At 41.9% G+C, this 19,096-nt stretch overlaps 1 protein-coding gene across 1 annotated transcript; it reads right to left on the bottom strand.

Moving 5' to 3' along the window:
• Nucleotides 1-288: 288 nt before the first annotated feature.
• On the bottom strand, nucleotides 289-3,204 carry LOC115795024 (sialic acid-binding Ig-like lectin 14). Its single transcript, XM_030750778.1, has 7 exons — nucleotides 3,144-3,204; nucleotides 2,388-2,795; nucleotides 1,811-2,125; nucleotides 1,428-1,682; nucleotides 1,071-1,343; nucleotides 502-595; nucleotides 289-410 (listed from the first exon to the last, which is right to left on the bottom strand). The coding sequence occupies exons 1-7, from the start codon at nucleotides 3,202-3,204 to the stop codon at nucleotides 308-310; spliced, it is 1,509 nt and encodes a 502-aa protein (XP_030606638.1). The 3' UTR covers nucleotides 289-307.
• Between the last annotated feature and the right edge of the window lie 15,892 nt (nucleotides 3,205-19,096).

The raw sequence follows: 19,096 nt of genomic DNA, 5'->3' as shown, positions 1-19,096 counted from the left end.
TTTTTCAAATCTCCAAATTGGGATAAAAATCTGTTCCAGCTACAACAGCTGATCATGATTATACTGCAAAATCTGTCAGGTGTGAAGGTGGAGGAGGAGATGGTGCAGTTGGGGTTTAAGGTGTTGTGTGGAAAGCAAAATAATATCAGTTAAATGTTGTAAAATAAGATTGTACACATGCTTAAACATTTAAATGTAATATATAAATAAAATCTTACACATGTTGAAATAAGATCAGGCAGATCACTGATTGTCATTAAAGGACAACATGTTTAAGTATTATCTTCACTCTGTGACACGTGCTATTTCAGCGGCTGCAAATAACATCATATTCTGATGATCTGTGGGTTTTCTGCAGGGACATGTATGTACTGTCTTTGTCCTCTGGTTGAAGCTTTTTTCTTGAGTTCCTGTGTGAGAAAAAAAGAAGACTGAGTCTTAAAAAGTATCCAGTGTGTCTACAGAGCCTTTAAAACATAAAGTGTAGGTTTAATAACTCACCAAAGGAATGCAAAGTAGATTATAAAGATCACATTCACAAGGATCGATACAACAGCAATGGGTAAGAGAACTGCTCCGTTTACACTAAAATTACCTGCAAATCAAAATTACTGATGTTTAGGAAGAAAGAAGAGGAAAATTTCATGTACTATAATATAGTTATTAAATATTATATTACCGTAATAGAGTATTCTATCGACTGTTCCATTGACTAATCAAGTAATTGGCTGAGAAATACTTTATTGTGTTTACATGCCATATTAACATATTTTGAAGAAAACAGTTTCTTAAATGCAAAAATAAATAATTGCAAATAAAGTAATGTAAAATAAAATACGGTGTACAAAGAACCTAAACTAAGGCATATAATAAAATAACTTTTACTCTGTTTTTATAAAAGGCTTTTTTGAATGTTTTTTTAATTTTTGAATGATGAATGTGCATGTTGCTTTTATTATATACAGTATTGCAAAACTGAACTACTATCTAATTACAGAAGTTGCATTAAAAAATGCAGTAGTCAAAAATGAAAAGCAGTGATGAAAACTGTTTAGTTGGAGAACACATACCAGACAGGTTTTTCTGGATCAGGTTTTCTCTTTCTTCTCCATTTCCATTGTTGCTGACACATTCAACAGTGCTGTTGCCATGGTTTTTTACACTCAGACTGACAGTGCTGCTGACTGTGTGGTTTGTCACAGTGGTAATGACAGAGTACTCAGTGTGGTTCTTCAGGAGCGGCCAGTTAATGGTAGGTAAAGGAAACCCTTCGCTGATACACACACAGGTCAAAACCTCTGACTGACGCACACATCCAGAGCCATCGAGGATCTTTGAAAACCCTGTAAACACAGATTCATATGTAATCATGCATATTTGTAGTGTAAATATGAATTTCAGTTTCAAGATCAGTGCTGTCTACTTACAAGTCACAATCACTTCAACATATGAAGTCACAGTTGTGTCCAGATGTTTTGCTGTACAGACGTACAGTCCAGAGTGCTCTGCTGTCACATTACTGATGACAAGTGTAGATGATCCAGTGTCACTGTGGTCTGTGTTGGAACTATGATGTTTCCACATAATCAGAGATGGAGGGAAACTTTCAACACTGCAGGTCAGATTCAGAGCCTCGCCCTCCCTCACACGTGTAACACCAGTGATTTTAACTTCCTTCACATCTATGAGACAAAAATATATAAATTACACAACAGTGTAGTTTTCTTGACTTTCTAACTTTCTTGCAAGACTAAAGTTGATGCTTTAAAATTAAATAGATTTCTGAAACAAAATTTAAGACTTTACTCACAGTTCACTCTCAAATCTGAAGTCTCTTCTGTAGTTGTTTCACCTGTGAAGCCGATTTTACAGGTGATTTCAGAGTTGTGATGTTCAGCTGACGCATTAAAGGTCAAAGTTGAGGTGTGTCTCTGTGTGAAAGCTGTCACACTCTCAGTCTTGAAAGCAGTGATGTTCTCTGTAATGTGAGTCCCTCCTGCTCCTCTCCATGTCCAGGTGATTTCAGGAACAGATCCAGAGCAGAGACCAGGAGCAGTGCAGGTCAGTGTGGCCTGCTGTCCCTCTGTCAGTGTGGGAATCATTACTGTGGGCTTCTGTTTAAGACCTAATGGAAATGCTGGGCATTAGTGGAATTAAATCCAAGCTCAAATAATAGGATATTTTCTGGGCTGTTAGTAAGAACTGCTGCAGTTCCTACCAGCTGACCACAGAGGTCAACAAATTCCCCAAGTTTATTAATACTTCATTAAGATCATTGTACATCCTGTATAATGACAATAAAAGGCATTCTATAAATAAAGTATGTTGTTGTACAAGAGTGAATATCTATTTTTCTACATATTTGTTCTTTAAAAAGCTTTCCATACCTGTAACAGAGACAGCTGCTTTTGTAATGAATGTGAATCCATCTTCTTTCCCGTTCCATTCACCAATAACTCTGAGCTGATATGATCCAGAATCAGACTGTTTGAGATCATTAATGATGATGCTGCAGTTGTTCTGACTCACATCAGGCTCCAAAAGTGACACTCGTCCTTCAAATCCAGCCTGAGGCTTTTTCTTTGTGTTTTTGTTGCTGTGAAATATTATGTCAGCATCACCACATCTTTCAGTAGATGCTTCACATTTGAACCAAACTATATGTTTGGGGGTAAAAGCAGCAGCAGTCCTGAAAGAGCACGAGATCACAACACAGAGTCCAGCCTCTGCTCTTAGTTCTTGCTCACTGAGAGTAACACAGTATTCTCTGTCACAGTGTTCTGAGGCTGAGGAACCTGTTAGTGCAAAAGAAGATAAAGACAGTAACAAAGAATATTTAGTATACAGCAGTAAACATGATATCTAATTAAAGATACAGGACTAATGGTGTTTTACATAAACTGCTTTTAAATGCTGTAGTCGACACAACAAGCAGAATTTCACACATTTCTTAGTCTAACATATGTGTGGTTAACAAAAGATCTTTTTAAAATGACACACAAATCAACAGATGACAGTAAGAAGACTAAATTAGGATAAATTCTGGGTGAGAATAAATGTTTATCATGTTTCATATATTAATGTATAAAAGAAAAAAAATCATATTGGCAGAATTACTGAATTACAAAGGAGGAGATCCAAACCTGTGCCAGCATTACTGCCTCTCACAGAGAAAAGCAGAGCTGCCCAGATGAGAACAAACATCCTCGATGTTCGGTGCTCAACACTTTCAGGCTCTTACTCCACAGAATAACTAATCCAGGAGACACAGTAAACATGCAGAAATTAAAACTAAAATGAAAACAAAGAAATCACACAAGTTAAAGATGTCGCATGTTCACTTTTTTAGTCATTGTGATGTGACAACAACTGTGAGTACACGACTACCCCGAAGCTTTTTGTGGTAAAAATCTTTGTTCCTGAAACAATAATTAATGAACAAAAATAATCCTTACAGTGTAACCATAGCACAACAAATAAAGAGGACAGCATTAAGTCATCTATAATATCTGATGAATTCAATTCAATTCAATTTTATTTATATAGCGCCAAATCAGAACAAACTGTCGCCTCAAGGCGCTTTGTATTTCGGGTAAAGACCCTACAATAATACAGAGAAAACCCAACAGTCAAAAACGACCCCCTATGAGCAAGCACTTGGCGACAGTGGGAATGAAAAACTCCCTTTTAACAGGAAGAAACCTCCAGCAGAACCAGGCTCAGGGAGGGGCAGTCATCTGCCGCGACCGGTTGGGCCAGAGATTAATAAGAATTAATGATTAAATGCAGAGTGGAGTATAAACAAAGTAAATAAGGTGAATGAAAAGAAACAGTCTATTGTGGGAACCCCCCAGCAGCCTAGGCCTATAGCAGCATAACTAAGGGAGGGTTCAGTGTCACCTGATCCAGCCCTAACTATAAGTTTGATCAAAAAGGAAAGTTTTAAGCCTAATCTTAAAAATAGAGAGGGTGTCTGTCTCCCGAATCCAAGCTGGAAGCTGGTTCCACAGAAGAGGCACCTGAAAGCTGAAGGCTCTGCCTCCCATTCTACTCTTAAGTATCCTGGGAACCACAAGTAAGCCAGAAGTCTGAGAGCAAAATGCTCTGTTGGGGTGATATGGTACTATGAGGTCTTTGAGATAAGATGGTGCCTGATTATTCAAGACCTTGTATGTGAGGAGAAGGATTTTAAATTCTATTCTAGATTTAACAGGGAGCCAATGAAGAGAAGCCAATATGGGAGAAATATGCTCTCTCTTTCTAGTCCCTGTCAGTACTCTAGCTGCAGCATTTTGGATCAGCTGAAGACTTTTCAGGGAGCTTTTAGGACAGCCTGATAATAACGAATTACAATAGTCCACCCTAGAAGTAATAAATGCATGAATTAGCTTTTCAGCATCACTCTGAGAAAGGATGTTTCTAATTTTAAAAACATTGTGCAAATGCAAAAAAGCGGTCCTACATATTTGTTTATTTTGTGCATTGAAGGACAAATCCTGGTCAAAAATGACTCCAAGATTTCTCACAGTGTTACTGGAGGCCAAAGTAATGCCATCCAGAGTAAGTATCTGGTTAGACACCATGTTTCTAAGATTTGTGGGGCCGAGAACAAGAATTTCAGTTTTATCTGAATTTAGAAGCAGGAAATTAGAGGTCATCCAGGCCTTAATGTCTTTAAGACATTCCTGCAGTTTAACTAATTGATGTGCATCATCTGGCTTCATTGATAGGTAAAGCTGAGTATCATCTGCATAACAATGAAAACTGATGCAATGCTTTCTAATAATACTGCCTAAGGGAAGCATGTATAATGTAAATAAAATTGGTCCTAGCACAGAACCTGTGGAACTCCATAATTAACCTTAGTGTGTGAAGAAGACTCCCCATTTACATGAACAAATTTGAGTCTATGAGATAAATATGATTCAAACCACTGCAGTGCAGTACCTTTAATACCTATAGCAAGCTCTAATCTCTGTAATAAAATGTTATGGTCAACAGTATCAAAGCTGCACTGAGGTCCAACAGGACAAGAACAGAGATGAGTCCACTGTCAGAGGCTGTAAGAAGATCATTTGTAACCTTCACTAATGCTGTTTCTGTACTGTGATGAATTCTGAAACCTGACTGAAACTCTTCAAATAAACCGTTCCTCTGCAGATGATCAGTTAGCTGTTTTACAACTACTCTTTCAAGAATCTTTGAGAGAAAAGGAAGGTTGGAGATTGGCCTATAATTGGCTAAGACAGCTGGGTCAGTGATGGCTTTTTAAGCAGAGGTTTAATTACAGCCACCTTGAAGGCCTGTGGTACATAGCCAACTAATAAAGACAGATTGATAATTTTTAAGATAGAAGCATCAATAATTGGAAAGACTTCTTTGAACAGTCTAGTAGGAATGGGATCTAATAAACATGTTGCTGGTTTGGAGGAAGTAACTATTGAAGTTAACTCTGAAAGATCAACTGGAGCCAAAGAGTCTAAACAAATACCAGCAGTGCTGAAAGCAGCCGAACATGAAGATAAATCTTTGAGATGGTTATGAATAATTTTTTTCTCTAATGTCTAAAATTTTATTTGTAAAGAAATCCATGAAGTCACTACTAGTTAACGTGAAAGGAATACTCGGCTCTACAGAGCTCTGACTCTTTGTCAGCCTGGCTACAATGCTGAAAAGAAACCTGGGGTTGTTCTTATTTTCTTCAATTAATGATGAATAGTAAGATGTCCTAGCTTTACGAGGGCATTTTTATAGAGCAACACACTCTTTTTCCAGGCTAAATGAGCATCTTCTAATTTAGTGAGATGCCATTCCCTCTCCAGCCTTCGGGTTATCTGCTTTAAGCTGTGCATTTGTGAATTATACCACGGAGTCAGGCACTTCTGATTTGAGGCTTTACTTTTCAGAGGAGCCACAGTATCCAAAGTCGTACGCAGTGAGGACGTAAAACTATTGACAAGATAATCGACCTCACTGGGAGCAGAGTTTAGGTAGCTGCTCTGCACTGTGTTGGCACATGGCACTGAAGAGCATAACAATGAAGGAATTAGATCCTTAAACTTAGTTACAGCACTTTCAGAAAGACTTCTACTGTAATGAAACGTATTCCCTACTGCTGTGTAATTCATTAAAGTAAATGTAAATGTTACTAAGAAAGGATCAGACAGGAGGGGGCTTTCAGAGAATACTGTTAAGTCTTCAGTTTCTATGCCATATGTCAGGACAAGATCCAGAGTATGATTAAAGTGGTGGGTGGGCTCCTTTACATTTTGAGAGAAGCCAATTGAATCTAACAATAGATTAAATGCAGTGTTCAGGCTGTCATTTTCAGCATCTACATGGATGTTAAAAATCACCCACTATAATGATTTTATCTGAACTGAGCACTAAATTAGATAAAAAGTCTTAGAAATCAGACAGAAACTCTGAGTAAGGACCAGGTGGACGATAGATAATAACAAATAAAACAGGTTTTTGAGTTTCCCAATTAGGATGGACAAGACTAAGAGTCAGGCTTTCAAAAGAATGAAAACTTTGTCTGGGTCTTTGATTAATTAATAAGCTGGAATTGAAGATTGCAGCTAATCCTCCTCCTCGACCGGTGCTTCGAGCATTCTGACAGTTACTGTGACTCGGGGGTGTTGATTCATTTAAACTAACATATTCATCCTGCTGTAACCAAGTTTCTGTAAGGCAGAATAAATCAATATGTTGATCAATTATTAAGTCATTTACTAATAGGGACTTGGAAGAGAGAGACCTAATGTTTAATAATCCACATTTAATTGTTTTCTTTGGTGCAGTTGATGAAGCTGTATTATTTATTGTTTTTGAATTTTTATGCTTAAATAGTTTTTTGCTGATTTCAGCTTTGTTTTTTGGTGGTCTGGGAGCAGGCACCGACTCTGTGAGGATGGGGTTTTGGGGGGATGGCAGGAGGAGAGAAGCTGCAGAGAGGCGTGTAAGACTGCAACTCTGCTTCCTGGTCTCAACCCTGGGTAGTCAGGTTTTAGGGTTAATAAATTTGGCCAGATTTCTAGAAATGAGAGCTGCTCCATCCAAAGTGGGATGGATGCCATCTCTCCTAACAAGACCAGGTTTTCCCCAGAAACTTTGCCAATTATCTATGAAGCCCACGTCGTTTTTTTGGACACTACTCAGACAGCCAGCGATTCAAGGAGAACATGCGGCTAAACATGTCGCTCCTGGTCTGATTGGAGAGGGGCCCAGAGAAAACTACAGAGTCCGACATTGTTTTTGCAAAGTTACACACCGAGTCAATATTAATTTTAATGACCTCCGATTGGCGTAACCGGGTGTCATTACTGCCGACGTGAATAACGATCTTTCCAAATCTACGATTAGCCTTAGCCAGCAGTTTCAAATTTCCATGAATGTCGCCTGCTCTGGCCCCTGGAAGACATTTGACTATGGTCGCTGGTGTCTCTAGCTTCACGTTTCTCAAAACAGAGTCGCCAATAACCAGAGTTTGTTCCTCGGCGGGTGTGTCGCCGAGTGGAGAAAAATGGTTAGAGACATGAACAGGTTGGTGGTGTACCCGGGGCTTCTGCTTAGGACTACCAGGGTTTATACAGGAATCCTAGAGTTAAATTTACTACCTATTTTTACTACCTCTAAAATATTTTTACTACGAGCACGAAATCGAGCAGCAGCCTTTTTTGGGGTAGTGGTGGATTCACAGCACTAAGCCATGTATGATGATCGCCCATCTCTCACCAAAGGCAAAACTGTATCCCACTTACTTGAAGGTGTAACTGTGACTTTGTCTTGACAAAGACCTCATACACATTAATATTCCAAACACATTTCAAAAAGTGGCGCAGTAGGTAGGCGCCTGTCTTGCAGCCAGTGGGTTGCCGGTTTGAGTCCCTGTCCTTGTGCTGCGTTGTGTCCTTGGGCAAGACACTTAAACCACATTGCCTAACAGTAGTGCCGGTCTCTGGCTGCATGACCACAGATGCTCGTCTCTGGATGAGTGATCTGGAACGATCATTTCGTTGTGTCCCTTGTGCGCACAATGACAATGAGTTGAATCTATCCATGTAAATTTGTTTTTTTTTAAGAATATAAACAAAGTACAATGAAATTCAAGTTTCACAAGCCAATTATTTTTTTTCCAATAAAATCTTGGAATACTGGTTTGCTGCTGAGGTGTGACGGCAATACTTGTGCTCGTAGCTGACCTTGAGGTTGTAGTTGCAGTGCTTTGTGTAGCACCAAAAAACAAAATAGGGATCTGCTCCTCGTGCACATGAATCCACTGCTGGTGAACGGTGGATGCTCGGTGTGATTTGATCGCCGTCACACCGTTTCAGGTCAAATTTATATTTTTTCTGCACACTTTACAAAACGCCTCTCAATCATTCCCCATGACCGGCTTAACCCTCTGGCGTCCGGGGTATATTTGGCCATTTTTGACTACTTTTGTTTTTAGCTTCATAGTTGACCTTAGAAACTGTTTACCTTGCCTTGTTTGGTATAATTTTTTTTTCAGCACGACCTCGTGTGTGTGACTGTATAGTTACTCTTTCATTTTGACATACTGTATTAAGACATTGGACTTACAATCATATAAAAACATAAAATTAGAGTAGAAAAAATGATTTTTTTTACTGTAAAAATCAGAAACATGCTTAATGAATTCTTTTTACAATTAAAATGCAAATATAAGTTGTAAATTTGCAAAACTTGTGTAAAAATATAGTAAATAATAAAGTTAAATACAACTATTCACATTAAAATGCAGGAAAGGCCTCAGGTGTTTTTGTGTACAACTATTGGCAATCAGGACTCACATTAAGATGCTAGACAAATTATTTATGCCACCTCAAAAAACAGTTTCTGTCCTCCACAAGACTGAGGGGCCCATCACAGGTAAAACTTGCCAGTAATGTCTCTTTTACCACTTTTTCACCTGCTCCGCAGCAGTCAAATGCACCCAAATGCATCGTGTTACCGCATATTTTTCTGATTGGTTGATTTTTCCACCAATAGGAAAGGGGTTGTCAGGAATTATTTTGTTTTGTTTTGTTTTTATTAGTAAGCACTTCCTGTTAGCGAAACTCACATTTTCACCGTTTATTTCTGCGCAAAACGCGCATCGAAGTTGAGGACAATATACAGGAAAAAGCATGGCGTAAATTATTGGGCATAACTCTGGTTTCACTTGGCCTATCAACGTCATTTAAAAACTGGTACATAGTTTGAAGTCTGCACTTTCGATTCATGGCAGCAGCGTCCAGATGCTACGTCATCTAAAATCGGCAATGTCATTTTGATGCGCCAAAGTTGTGAAAACTACATTTTCCCATGACGAGGCGCAAAATGACTCCGCGCATGCGCACAGCAGATCCGCTCGTGGAACCGCTCGCCAACAACGTCAGCTCAGGTCCTGCTGAGTAGTTATATTTCTATACAGATCTTATAGTTAAACGAACTTAAAACAAAAAGTCTGCATCAATGGAAAAGTCAAAATATATTTAAGGGGTGATGAAAAATTTACTACCAAGTCAAATTCTGTTTACTACCTTTTACTAGCCTTAATTTGACCTCATTTAATTTACTACCTTTTACTACCCCGTGGCAACCCTGACTACGCTTCCTCCTCACAGTCACCCAGCCAGCCCGTTTTCCCTGCTGCTCGGGATCTGCTGGGGGGGGGGAGCTAACGGTTGCTAAGCTACCATGGTCCGCACCCGCTACAGGGACCTGGCTAGATACAGGATTTTCCAGGGTGCGGAGCCGAGTCTCCAATTCAGAAAGCCTGGCCTCCAGAGCTACAAACAGACTACATTTATTACAAGTACCGTTACTGCTAAAGGAGGCCGAGGAGTAACTACACATGTGACACTCAGAGCAGGAAAGTGCAGGAGGGACAGGAGAAGAAGCCATGCTGGTAGTGAGTTGGCTAAGAGCTAAGATACTAGCTGCGCTAAGCTAGCGAATTTCTAAAAACAAATAAAGTCAATAATGTGAATACAGGTGATTCAGCAAAGAGTATGCTATTTAAAGTAGGTGAAGATTACACTAAAATATGTTGTTATCCAGATAGATCGAGCTATACAGATTTAACAGCTAACAGACAGCAGAACAGGACGTGACACAATACCGCAGTGAGAGCCAACACCAAGTGACAGCGCCACCAATAATCTGACAATTCCCCACGTGAGCATGATGACTGTATCCACGGGTTTCTGGAAGAGCACACGTAGGCTGCCATGACAGACTGCTACTTCCGCTGTTTGGTTTTATACTTCCGGTTACCCAAAGTTAGAGCCACAGTTAATGACAAAATTTGGTTACTTTGTGCTGTAACAGGCGGCTTTATTAGTTGGAACATGAGCTCGGATTCAACTTGTGCTGTTGTCGGTTGTCGCTACATCAGTCTGTACATTTTTTCAAATTATTTTATTCTGTAAATTTGTTCTTTTCCCCCAAATTATACTACCCAGTTGCACATCCTATTACTGTATTTTTTCCTTATGTTTTAAGTTTTCCTTTAATGTACAGCCTCTTATTTTTTTACGTTATTTTATTTATAGTGTGACACTACAGCATACAGCAGGGCTATTCAGTTAGCAGCCCGGGGGCCACATCCGGCCCGCGGACCCCCTTTGACTGACCCACCCCCCGACTGACCCAACGTAAGCTGCAAAAACGCAATTAAATCATATTTGCTGTGAGAATTTTAAAAATTCCCGCCCTTCCTCTTGTACTTGAAGGGTTACTGCTTCCGGTATCGTAGCAACGCCAGCCCAGAATACTCTCTCCAAGTACGACAACCTCAAAAATATGTCACTGACAGGTCAAAAACGTAAAATTGACAATGAAAATCGCCATTTTAACTCTGCTTGGACTGATAAATGTGTTTATTTTACCCCAAAGACTGAACTCTAAGACTGAACGCATTAAGTCAACATTACTTTGAATATGCAGAAGAAGCTTTAATTTTACAGTTATTAAATGTTCACTTGGTGCAGTTTCTTTTCAAGAATCAAGAATGCCTTTATTAGTCCCACAAATGGGGAAATTGCAGTTAACAGAACATCCATCCAAAAGAAGAAGAAGAAGAAGAAACAGCCTTTATTGTCCCACAGAGGGGAAATTTGGGTGTAACAGCAGCCGCAGTTATTATAAATATAAATAAAGATATAATAATTCACACTATTAAGAAAAGAATATATATAAAATCAACAAACAATATTAACCTTAATACTACTACTAATAATAATAACACTATATACAATGTACATGATGTGCCTGTGTGTTGAGCCGGACTATTTACAGTATATTATATATTATCCTACATTGTGTAGGCTATTGTGGTTTTTGTTGGGAGCAGTGATGGTTATAAAGTCTTACAGCTGCTGGGAGGAAGGATCTGCGGTAACGCTCCTTTGTGCATTTAGGATGCAGCAGTCTGTCACTGAAGGAGCTCTCCAGCTCAGCAACAGTTTCATGCATGGGATGGGAGACCTTGTCCATCAGTGATGTTATTTTGGTCAGAGTCCTTCTGTCTCCCACCACTTGCACTGAGTCGAGAGGACATCCTAGGACAGAGCTGGCTTTCCTGATGAGCTTGTCTATCCTCTTCCTCTCAGCTGTAGACAAGCTGCTGCTCCAACATACTGCTGCATAGAAGATGGCTGATGCCACCACAGAGTCATAGAAGGTCTTCAGGAGTGTCCCCTGCACTCCAAAAGACCTCAGCCTTCTCAGCAGGTAGAGTCTGCTCTGACCCTTCCTGTAGAGCGCATCAGTGTTATGAGTCCAGTCCAGTTTATTGTTTAGGTGAACACCCAGGTACTTATAAGAGTCCACTATCTCAATGTCCACTCCCTGGATGTTCACCGGTGTCCGTGTGGTGGGTCTGCGCCTGCGGAAATCCACCACCAGCTCCTTGGTTTTAGCGGCGTTGATCAGGAGGTGGTTCCGCTGGCACCAGTCCACAAAGTCCTGAGTCCACTGTCTGTACTCTGAGTCATCCTCACCTGTGATGAGGCCAACTATGGCAGAGTCGTCAGAGAACTTCTGCAGATGGCAGCGTGGGGAGTTGATGGAGAAGTCTGCAGTGTAGAGGGTGAAGAGGAACGGTGCCAGCACAGTTCCCTGTGGGGCCCCCGTACTGCAGACCAGCCTGTCAGAGACACAGCCCTGTGTCCTCACGTACTGTGGGCGGTCAGTGAGGTAGTCCAGTATCCACTCGGAGATGTGGTGGTCCACTCCTGACAGTTCCAGCTTGTCTCTCAGAAGTCCTGGCTGGATGGTGTTAAAAGCACTGGAGAAATCAAAGAACATGATCCTCACAGTGCTTCCAGGCTTCTCCAGGTGGGTCAGAGCTCGGTGCAGGAGGTAGATGATGGCGTCATCCACCCCGATGCCAGGCCGGTAGGCGAACTGCAGCGGGTCCAACGAAGACGACACCATGAGGCGTAGATGGTTGAGGACCAGCCTCTCGAGGGTCTTCATTAGATGCGATGTCAGGGCTACCGGCCTGTAGCTGCTAAGATCCTTTGGATGTTTGGTCTTTGGTACCGGTACCACACAGGAGGTCTTCCACAGTTGTGGTACTTTCCCCAGCTTCAAGCTCAGGTTGAACATGTATCCCATGATGCCACACAGCTGATCTGCGCAGCACCTCAGGAGCCTGGAGCTGATGCCGTCTGGACCAGCAGCCTTTCGCACCTTGATCTTACGTAGCTCCTTCCTCACATGATGAGTTGAGAGGGACAAGATGGAGGTGGGGGATGGGGGTTGTGAGATGGAGTCCTCAGAAGTGAAGGGGGTGGGTGATGGCTGAGAGCTGAGAGGTGTGAGGTCCCAAGAAGAAGAAAGGTTGGCAGTCATTAAAGATGGTGGGGCTGACAGCAGGGGGGACTGGGCTGGGGGAGGGGTGGGTGGCTGGTCAAACCTGTTAAAGAACTGGTTCAGGTTGTTAACCCACTCTAAGTCTCCCACAACCCTAGGGCTTGGTTTGTGGCCTGAAATTGAGTTCAAACTCCTCCAAACCCCACTGATGTTGCTCTGCTGTAGCTGGTCCTCCATCTTCTTCCTGTAGATGTTTTTTCCATCCCTGATTTTCCTTCTCAGATCCTTCTGCACGGCTCTCAGCTCCTCCTTATTTCCTGATCTAAAGGCTCTCTTCTTCTCCTTCAGGAGAGCCTTTATTTCAGAGTTGATCCAGGGTTTGTTGTTTGAAAAACACCGTACCCTCCTGGTGGGCACAGTGTTTTCCACGCAGAAATTGATGTAATCAGTGATGCAGTCCGTGATGCTGTCGATGTCCTCCCCATGAGGGGCACAAAGCTCTTCCCACACAGTGGAGCTAAAGCAGTCTCTCAGAGCTTCTTCAGTCTCCTCAGACCATTTCTTCACTGTGTGTGTCACAACTGGTTCTCTGTGTACCAAGGGTTTGTACACAGGCTGGAGATGAACCAGGTTGTGATCTGAGCCCCCCAGGGGAGGCAGAGGTGATGAGCTGTATGCCTCCTTGATGTTGGCATACAGTAGATCCAGTGTGTTGGTATTCCTGGTGTGGCAGGTGACATACTGGGTGAAGGTGGGGAGAGTGGAGGACAGGGAGACGTGGTTAAAGTCCCCTGAGATCAGAAAGAGGGCCTGTGGGTGCTGTGTTTGGAGTCTGCTGGTAGTAGCATGGAGGACATCGCAGGCTGCAGCAGCGTTAGCAGAGGGCGGCACATACACAGTTATCACAATAACATGTGAAAACTCCCGAGGAAGATAGTGCGGTCTCATACCAACAGCGAGCAGTTCAATGTCCTTACTGCAGAGCGTCTCTTTGATGGTTAGATGTCTGGAGTTGCACCATCTATCGTTTACAAACACAGCCAGACCCCCGCCCCTCTTCTTACCACTCTCCTTGGTTCTGTCGGCACGGATCAAATGAAAGCCGTCCATGTTTATGTGTGAGTCTGGGGTTAGCTCGGTTAGCCACGTCTCCGTCAGGCACATGAGGCTGCTCTCCCGGTAGCTCCTTTGATGTCGCGTTAGCGCCGCCAGCTCGTCCACTTTGTTGGGAAGAGATCTCACGTTTCCCATGATGATGGACGGGATGACGGGCCTGTACCTTCTCCCCTGGCAACGACGACCTATGCCCGCACGTCTCCCGCGTCTCTTCCTTCTCAGTTCGCGGGGAATATCGAGTCGTTCAGCAGGAGTAGGCACAGCGGAGCGCCCGATGGAGATCAGCTGGTCCCGAGAGTAAACAATAGGAGCGTGGCCACTCTCGCAGTCTCCAAACATAAACACCATAAAAAGGGTAAATAAAAACAAAGTTTTCCAGAAAAAAGTCTGCTCCATCATGAGGAAAAAGAGCAGAAGATACAGAAACACAAAAACACATCTAATACTAAACAAAATGAGAAAAAACACGGAATTAGTGCGGAGCTGCTGAAACTGGCTGCCTGCTCGCGCGGCGCCGGAAGTAAAAAAAAAAAAAAAAAAAAAAAAAACAAAAAAAAAAAAACAAAAAACAAAGCATAAACATAACACAGACAGGGGGGGACAGATGTCTGAGGTCATGCAACTGTTTCTCAACGGCGCTACCTTTAGCAGAAAGACAGAAAGAGATACACTGGGATGGTTAGGTTCAAAAAATCATCTCATACTGTGTTCATAAAGAACACCTTACGAGGTTCCAAAAAACACCTCAGCAAAAGCATATTGCACATATAAAGCCGGGATAGCAGTATGGTGGGTAGGGTCAGGGTCAGGAGGGGATGCAGACGGAGACGAGAGGGTGGGGGGGGGGGGCATTGTGGAGCCCAGATGCCAGCTCCTAGCCAAAACAATTCGCTGATAGTGATGGAAGTTCATCAGCGGCCGTGGTACACCAGATCCAGCTTCACAAATCACAGAGAGGGCTGAGGGGGAGAGCAGCCGTCACGCATAGCTCTGGAGAGATATGATTGCCAGCCAAGGCCGAATTCTGATAATACAGATGTTGTTTTGGAACAGGCTGCTTGTTTTTTCCAACAGCCTTCAGTCTCACTGGGAAACCATTTAATAAATCCAATAATCCAAATTCATTAGTTACCGTCCTCACTGTGCAGAACCGTACCTTATCTCCAGATCGAACCCCTCTCACCTGCTACTCCCCAAGTCTACAGCTCAGGTTCATCAGGCTTTGAGTCTGAGTCTGTACGGTTCTGGTCAGCCCGTCCACCTGGGTCGGCAACCTCTGCAGATGTCGAACTGCCGTCCAGGTTTTCTTGATTTCTCGGTAAATCAGGTATCCTCCGAGCCCAAACAGAAAAGATACTGCTACCAGATAGCCAAATATGTAAGCGTCTTCCACGTCTTCCACCTCGAGGGCCGAGAAGCACACAGGTCTCCACGAGCTCCAAGAATCGATGACGTATCCAACCGGGTCTGTTCCACTCGGACACGCAGGCTCCCCTTTCCCAGATCTCATAGTGGAAAAAATTCGATCAATGGTCGTGAAGGCCCAGTTTGCCAAATCCATATTGCTCTCAATCTTATTCTTATTCGAACAGTGTGCAAGAGACGCTCTCACAGCAAGCAGCAAGCAGGAAAGATAGGGAGGGCAGGGAGAGAGATAGAATGCGACCGTCCCCGTCAGAGGCTGGAGCAAGACTTTTGTTGAAATATTTAATGCACTGCCTCAATTGGCCGTTCTAGTTCAACAAATGCACTTTTGCAAATACATATAAAATGTTATACAAGACTTTACTGTTGCAAGAGGTTGTTATTATTACATTGTTTTGTTTTTTTAATTAAACATATGTGTGGTGAAATTTGCCTTGTTAAAAATATTCTAGTCAAGGTTTGGGCCAAATGTTAAAATTTGCAATGCACTTGAATTATTTTGCTCATCAATAAATGATGCAGTATTGTTGTGTATTATTGTGAATTCTTTTATTTATTTTTATGATTTAGTTAAATTGGTAGCATATTTAGAGTTAAGTCTCAAGAAATAATGTAAGTAGGGGTCTTCGGCCCTGTGGCATCTCAAAATTTTCAAATCTGGCCCAGAAGAAAAAGTAATTGAATAGGCCTGGCATACAGCCTACACAAAGCTTAAACAATGCCTGCCTTCATGTAAACACGTAGCAGTTTGCAAGATGACAGCTGCGTGTCTCCCCGATCACAGCTTTCGGCCAGTCCAGTGTTTCTGTTTCAGTGATCTGGACACACTGATATCCAGATAATTGATATACCTTCCACAGAATAGCTGCAGCATCACTACATGATTTCCCTAATCAGCGATACAGGAACAGCTGACTGTCTCCACCACTCCACTTTCCCTTAGCATGACCCATGCTAAGCGCTTAGCTTGGCCAATGCGCTGGCGCAAGGCAACGTTGTTTTCCTTAATTAAGGAAAACAACGTTGCCTTGTTTGTTCAGCATTACTTTATTGATTTTATGCTTTGAAGGTAATCTGATGTTCTTAAAATTACGTGATTCCCCGCCATCAACACCTTCGGAAAAAACAAGGTAACTGATAATGTCGATGTAGCTGACTTCAGGCCATAATTTCATGTAATTTACACAAGTGATGGGTGAGGCACTGTTACCTCGCTGCTTTTTAAAACATCCTTGCAATGTATCCACCTCCGAGGTGGTACCATTTAGGCCAGTAAAAGAAACTGCAGTGTCAAAATGTTTAAATGAACGGCAAGTGTTTAAGCCCACAACCGTAAACAACAGCGCAAACGGAAGTAAACTACCGGTTTCCGCTATGAATTATGAGTAATGGCGCGAAGTCAGGAATACTGTGGATAATGGTCTCTTAATTTCCTCAGCACTTCTATAACAGTGAAAAAGCCTTTAAATTTAGATTTTTGTTTTTAAAAAGATACTTTGAGACATAATAAACGTTTGCTGCACCTGTTTTGTCTTGCTTGTCTTCACTCTTCTCTCCGTACTGATCTCTGCTGACTTTTTAAACTGAAGTTTCTCTTCCTCGTCTCTCTCTCTTCTGGTTTTCCTTCTTGCTGCAAAATTTCAGGAAGTTTCTCGTTACACCACTGAACATCGCAGATTTGCTTTCATACAGTTCTTATATCACAGTATTTATATATTTTATCACAAAATGTTTATCGTTGGATGAGTTTGTTTTTTGTTCCCCTGAAATATTGTATCTTGGGAAATTGAGATTCCAGTAAAGGCACCTCATAAAGTTTCATACACTCAGTTCACTTTTTTTATACTGTTCTTTATACATAAGTTAAAGATTCTACAATATTAGAGAGAAAACATGAGACATACATGACATTTAGCTTTTTTTTTACATCACTTCAACATCATAAAAGCTGTACAGCATCTTTAATTGCTATTAAAAGGCTATCCTCTGGTCTCATGTCTGCACGTATTAAGATAATAAACAGTAATGTATTAAAAAGTTCCTTGAGAACGATTACATGCATTAAAGAATTCAAAAGAAACTCTTTCTCTCACCATTTCCCCATTTCAGCTGTACACAGCCTCTCTGCAAACACTTCTGCATATTTAAGCTTTTTTTTAAAGTCCTATTTATATTGCATCCGTAACAGTATCTGTACTGTCATTAACATTTGTTGTGAAATCTTATTTTAATACTGTACAAGGCACTGCTGTGCTCTCTGCATTTGTGCATGCATCTTGTTTGAACTGAAGGGGCAAGACTTTAATCAAAGAACCATGCAGTTTGGTGTGTGTGTGTGAGACACAGTAAACATAACATATATAGCTTTCAGTAAAGAGACATATTTAAAGATACTGGACCTGTCTGGGTCTGAGTTTCAAATTTCAGATAATATTTATTTAGGGATCATTCACAATTATCAACATTTTCCAGAGCATACAAACCGTATGACAGCGGGGGGGGGGGGGTTAACAGCCAGCTTACGCTTTTCAGATAGTTCAAATAGTCGGTCATAACTATGTAATTCAAGCACTGCTGCCTGACCGCCAATACTCCAGGCATCCACTCTCGTTCACTTTTACACAACTGCACCATTGCGTGGTCAGCAGCGATATGGCCTCTGGTCTGGTGGATCAGTTAAAGGGGGGGGGGGGGGGGGGCATGGGTGTCCACCTCAGTGCTGAAGTGAGGGCGATGGGCGATGCCACAGCGTACAAAGGGACGCAGTACGAGCGCTGTTTCTACACAAAACACAGCAGCAGCAGCAGAGTTTTCAGGTTTCTGGTGTTGTGCCAAAAAGTGATTTCTGACTTTTAAAAAATGTATTATCTTTTCTTATATCAGTAAACAGACTGTGGTGCACAGGATTTATATATAAAAAGAAAAATTTCTCGTTTTGCAAATATATTTATGACTCTGCATTATTGTATCTATGTGGTGGGGTGTGATGCCAACAAGCAGTGATAAGATGGTGGCGAGGTGTTTGGAAATGTTGTAGGTGACCGAGTTTATACTGCTGATAATGGGTCGAAGTGGGACTCCTTCTTTGTGGATCTTTGGGAGTCCATAAATGCATGGAGTGGCTTCTCCAGGGTACAGGCGGTAGTAAGTGGGGCGGTCAATGGCTTTTTCCTTTTCAAGTTGTTGCAGGCAGCAAACAACTTTTTTCTTGTAGTTGCTTGTGGGATCACGTCTCAAGACCTCATAAGTATTGTTGTCACTGAGGAGTGTAGTAATTTTGTTGTGGTAATCCGATGAATTCAGCACAACAAAGAAGGAAAGAAGGAGTCCCACTTCGACCCATTATCAGCAGTATAAACTCGGTCACCTACAACATTTCCAAACACCTCGCCACCATCTTATCACCGCTTGTTGGCATCACACCCCACCACATTGAAAACTCTACAGATTTTACTAACAAGGTCCAGAGTCTTGTACTGGATCCAGATGAAACCATGGTGTCCTTTGATGTGGTTTCACTTTTCACTTGCATACCCACAGTTGAGGCAGTGGAGACCGTCAGAAGACGACTACAGGAAGACGATTCCTTACTGAACAGAACCAGCTTCACCCCAGATCAGATTTGTGCACTTTTAGATCTCTGCCTTACCACAACATATTTTAAATACAATGATGGATTCTACAGACAGAAGCATGGATGTGCCATGGGCTCCCCAGTGTCTCCCAT

Source organism: Archocentrus centrarchus, chromosome 16 (genome assembly GCF_007364275.1).
Source record: "Archocentrus centrarchus isolate MPI-CPG fArcCen1 chromosome 16, fArcCen1, whole genome shotgun sequence".
Lineage (NCBI taxonomy): Eukaryota > Metazoa > Chordata > Actinopteri > Cichliformes > Cichlidae > Archocentrus > Archocentrus centrarchus.
The sequence above is the reverse complement of the archived record's forward strand: the minus strand, read 5'-3'. Positions and strand labels throughout refer to the sequence as shown.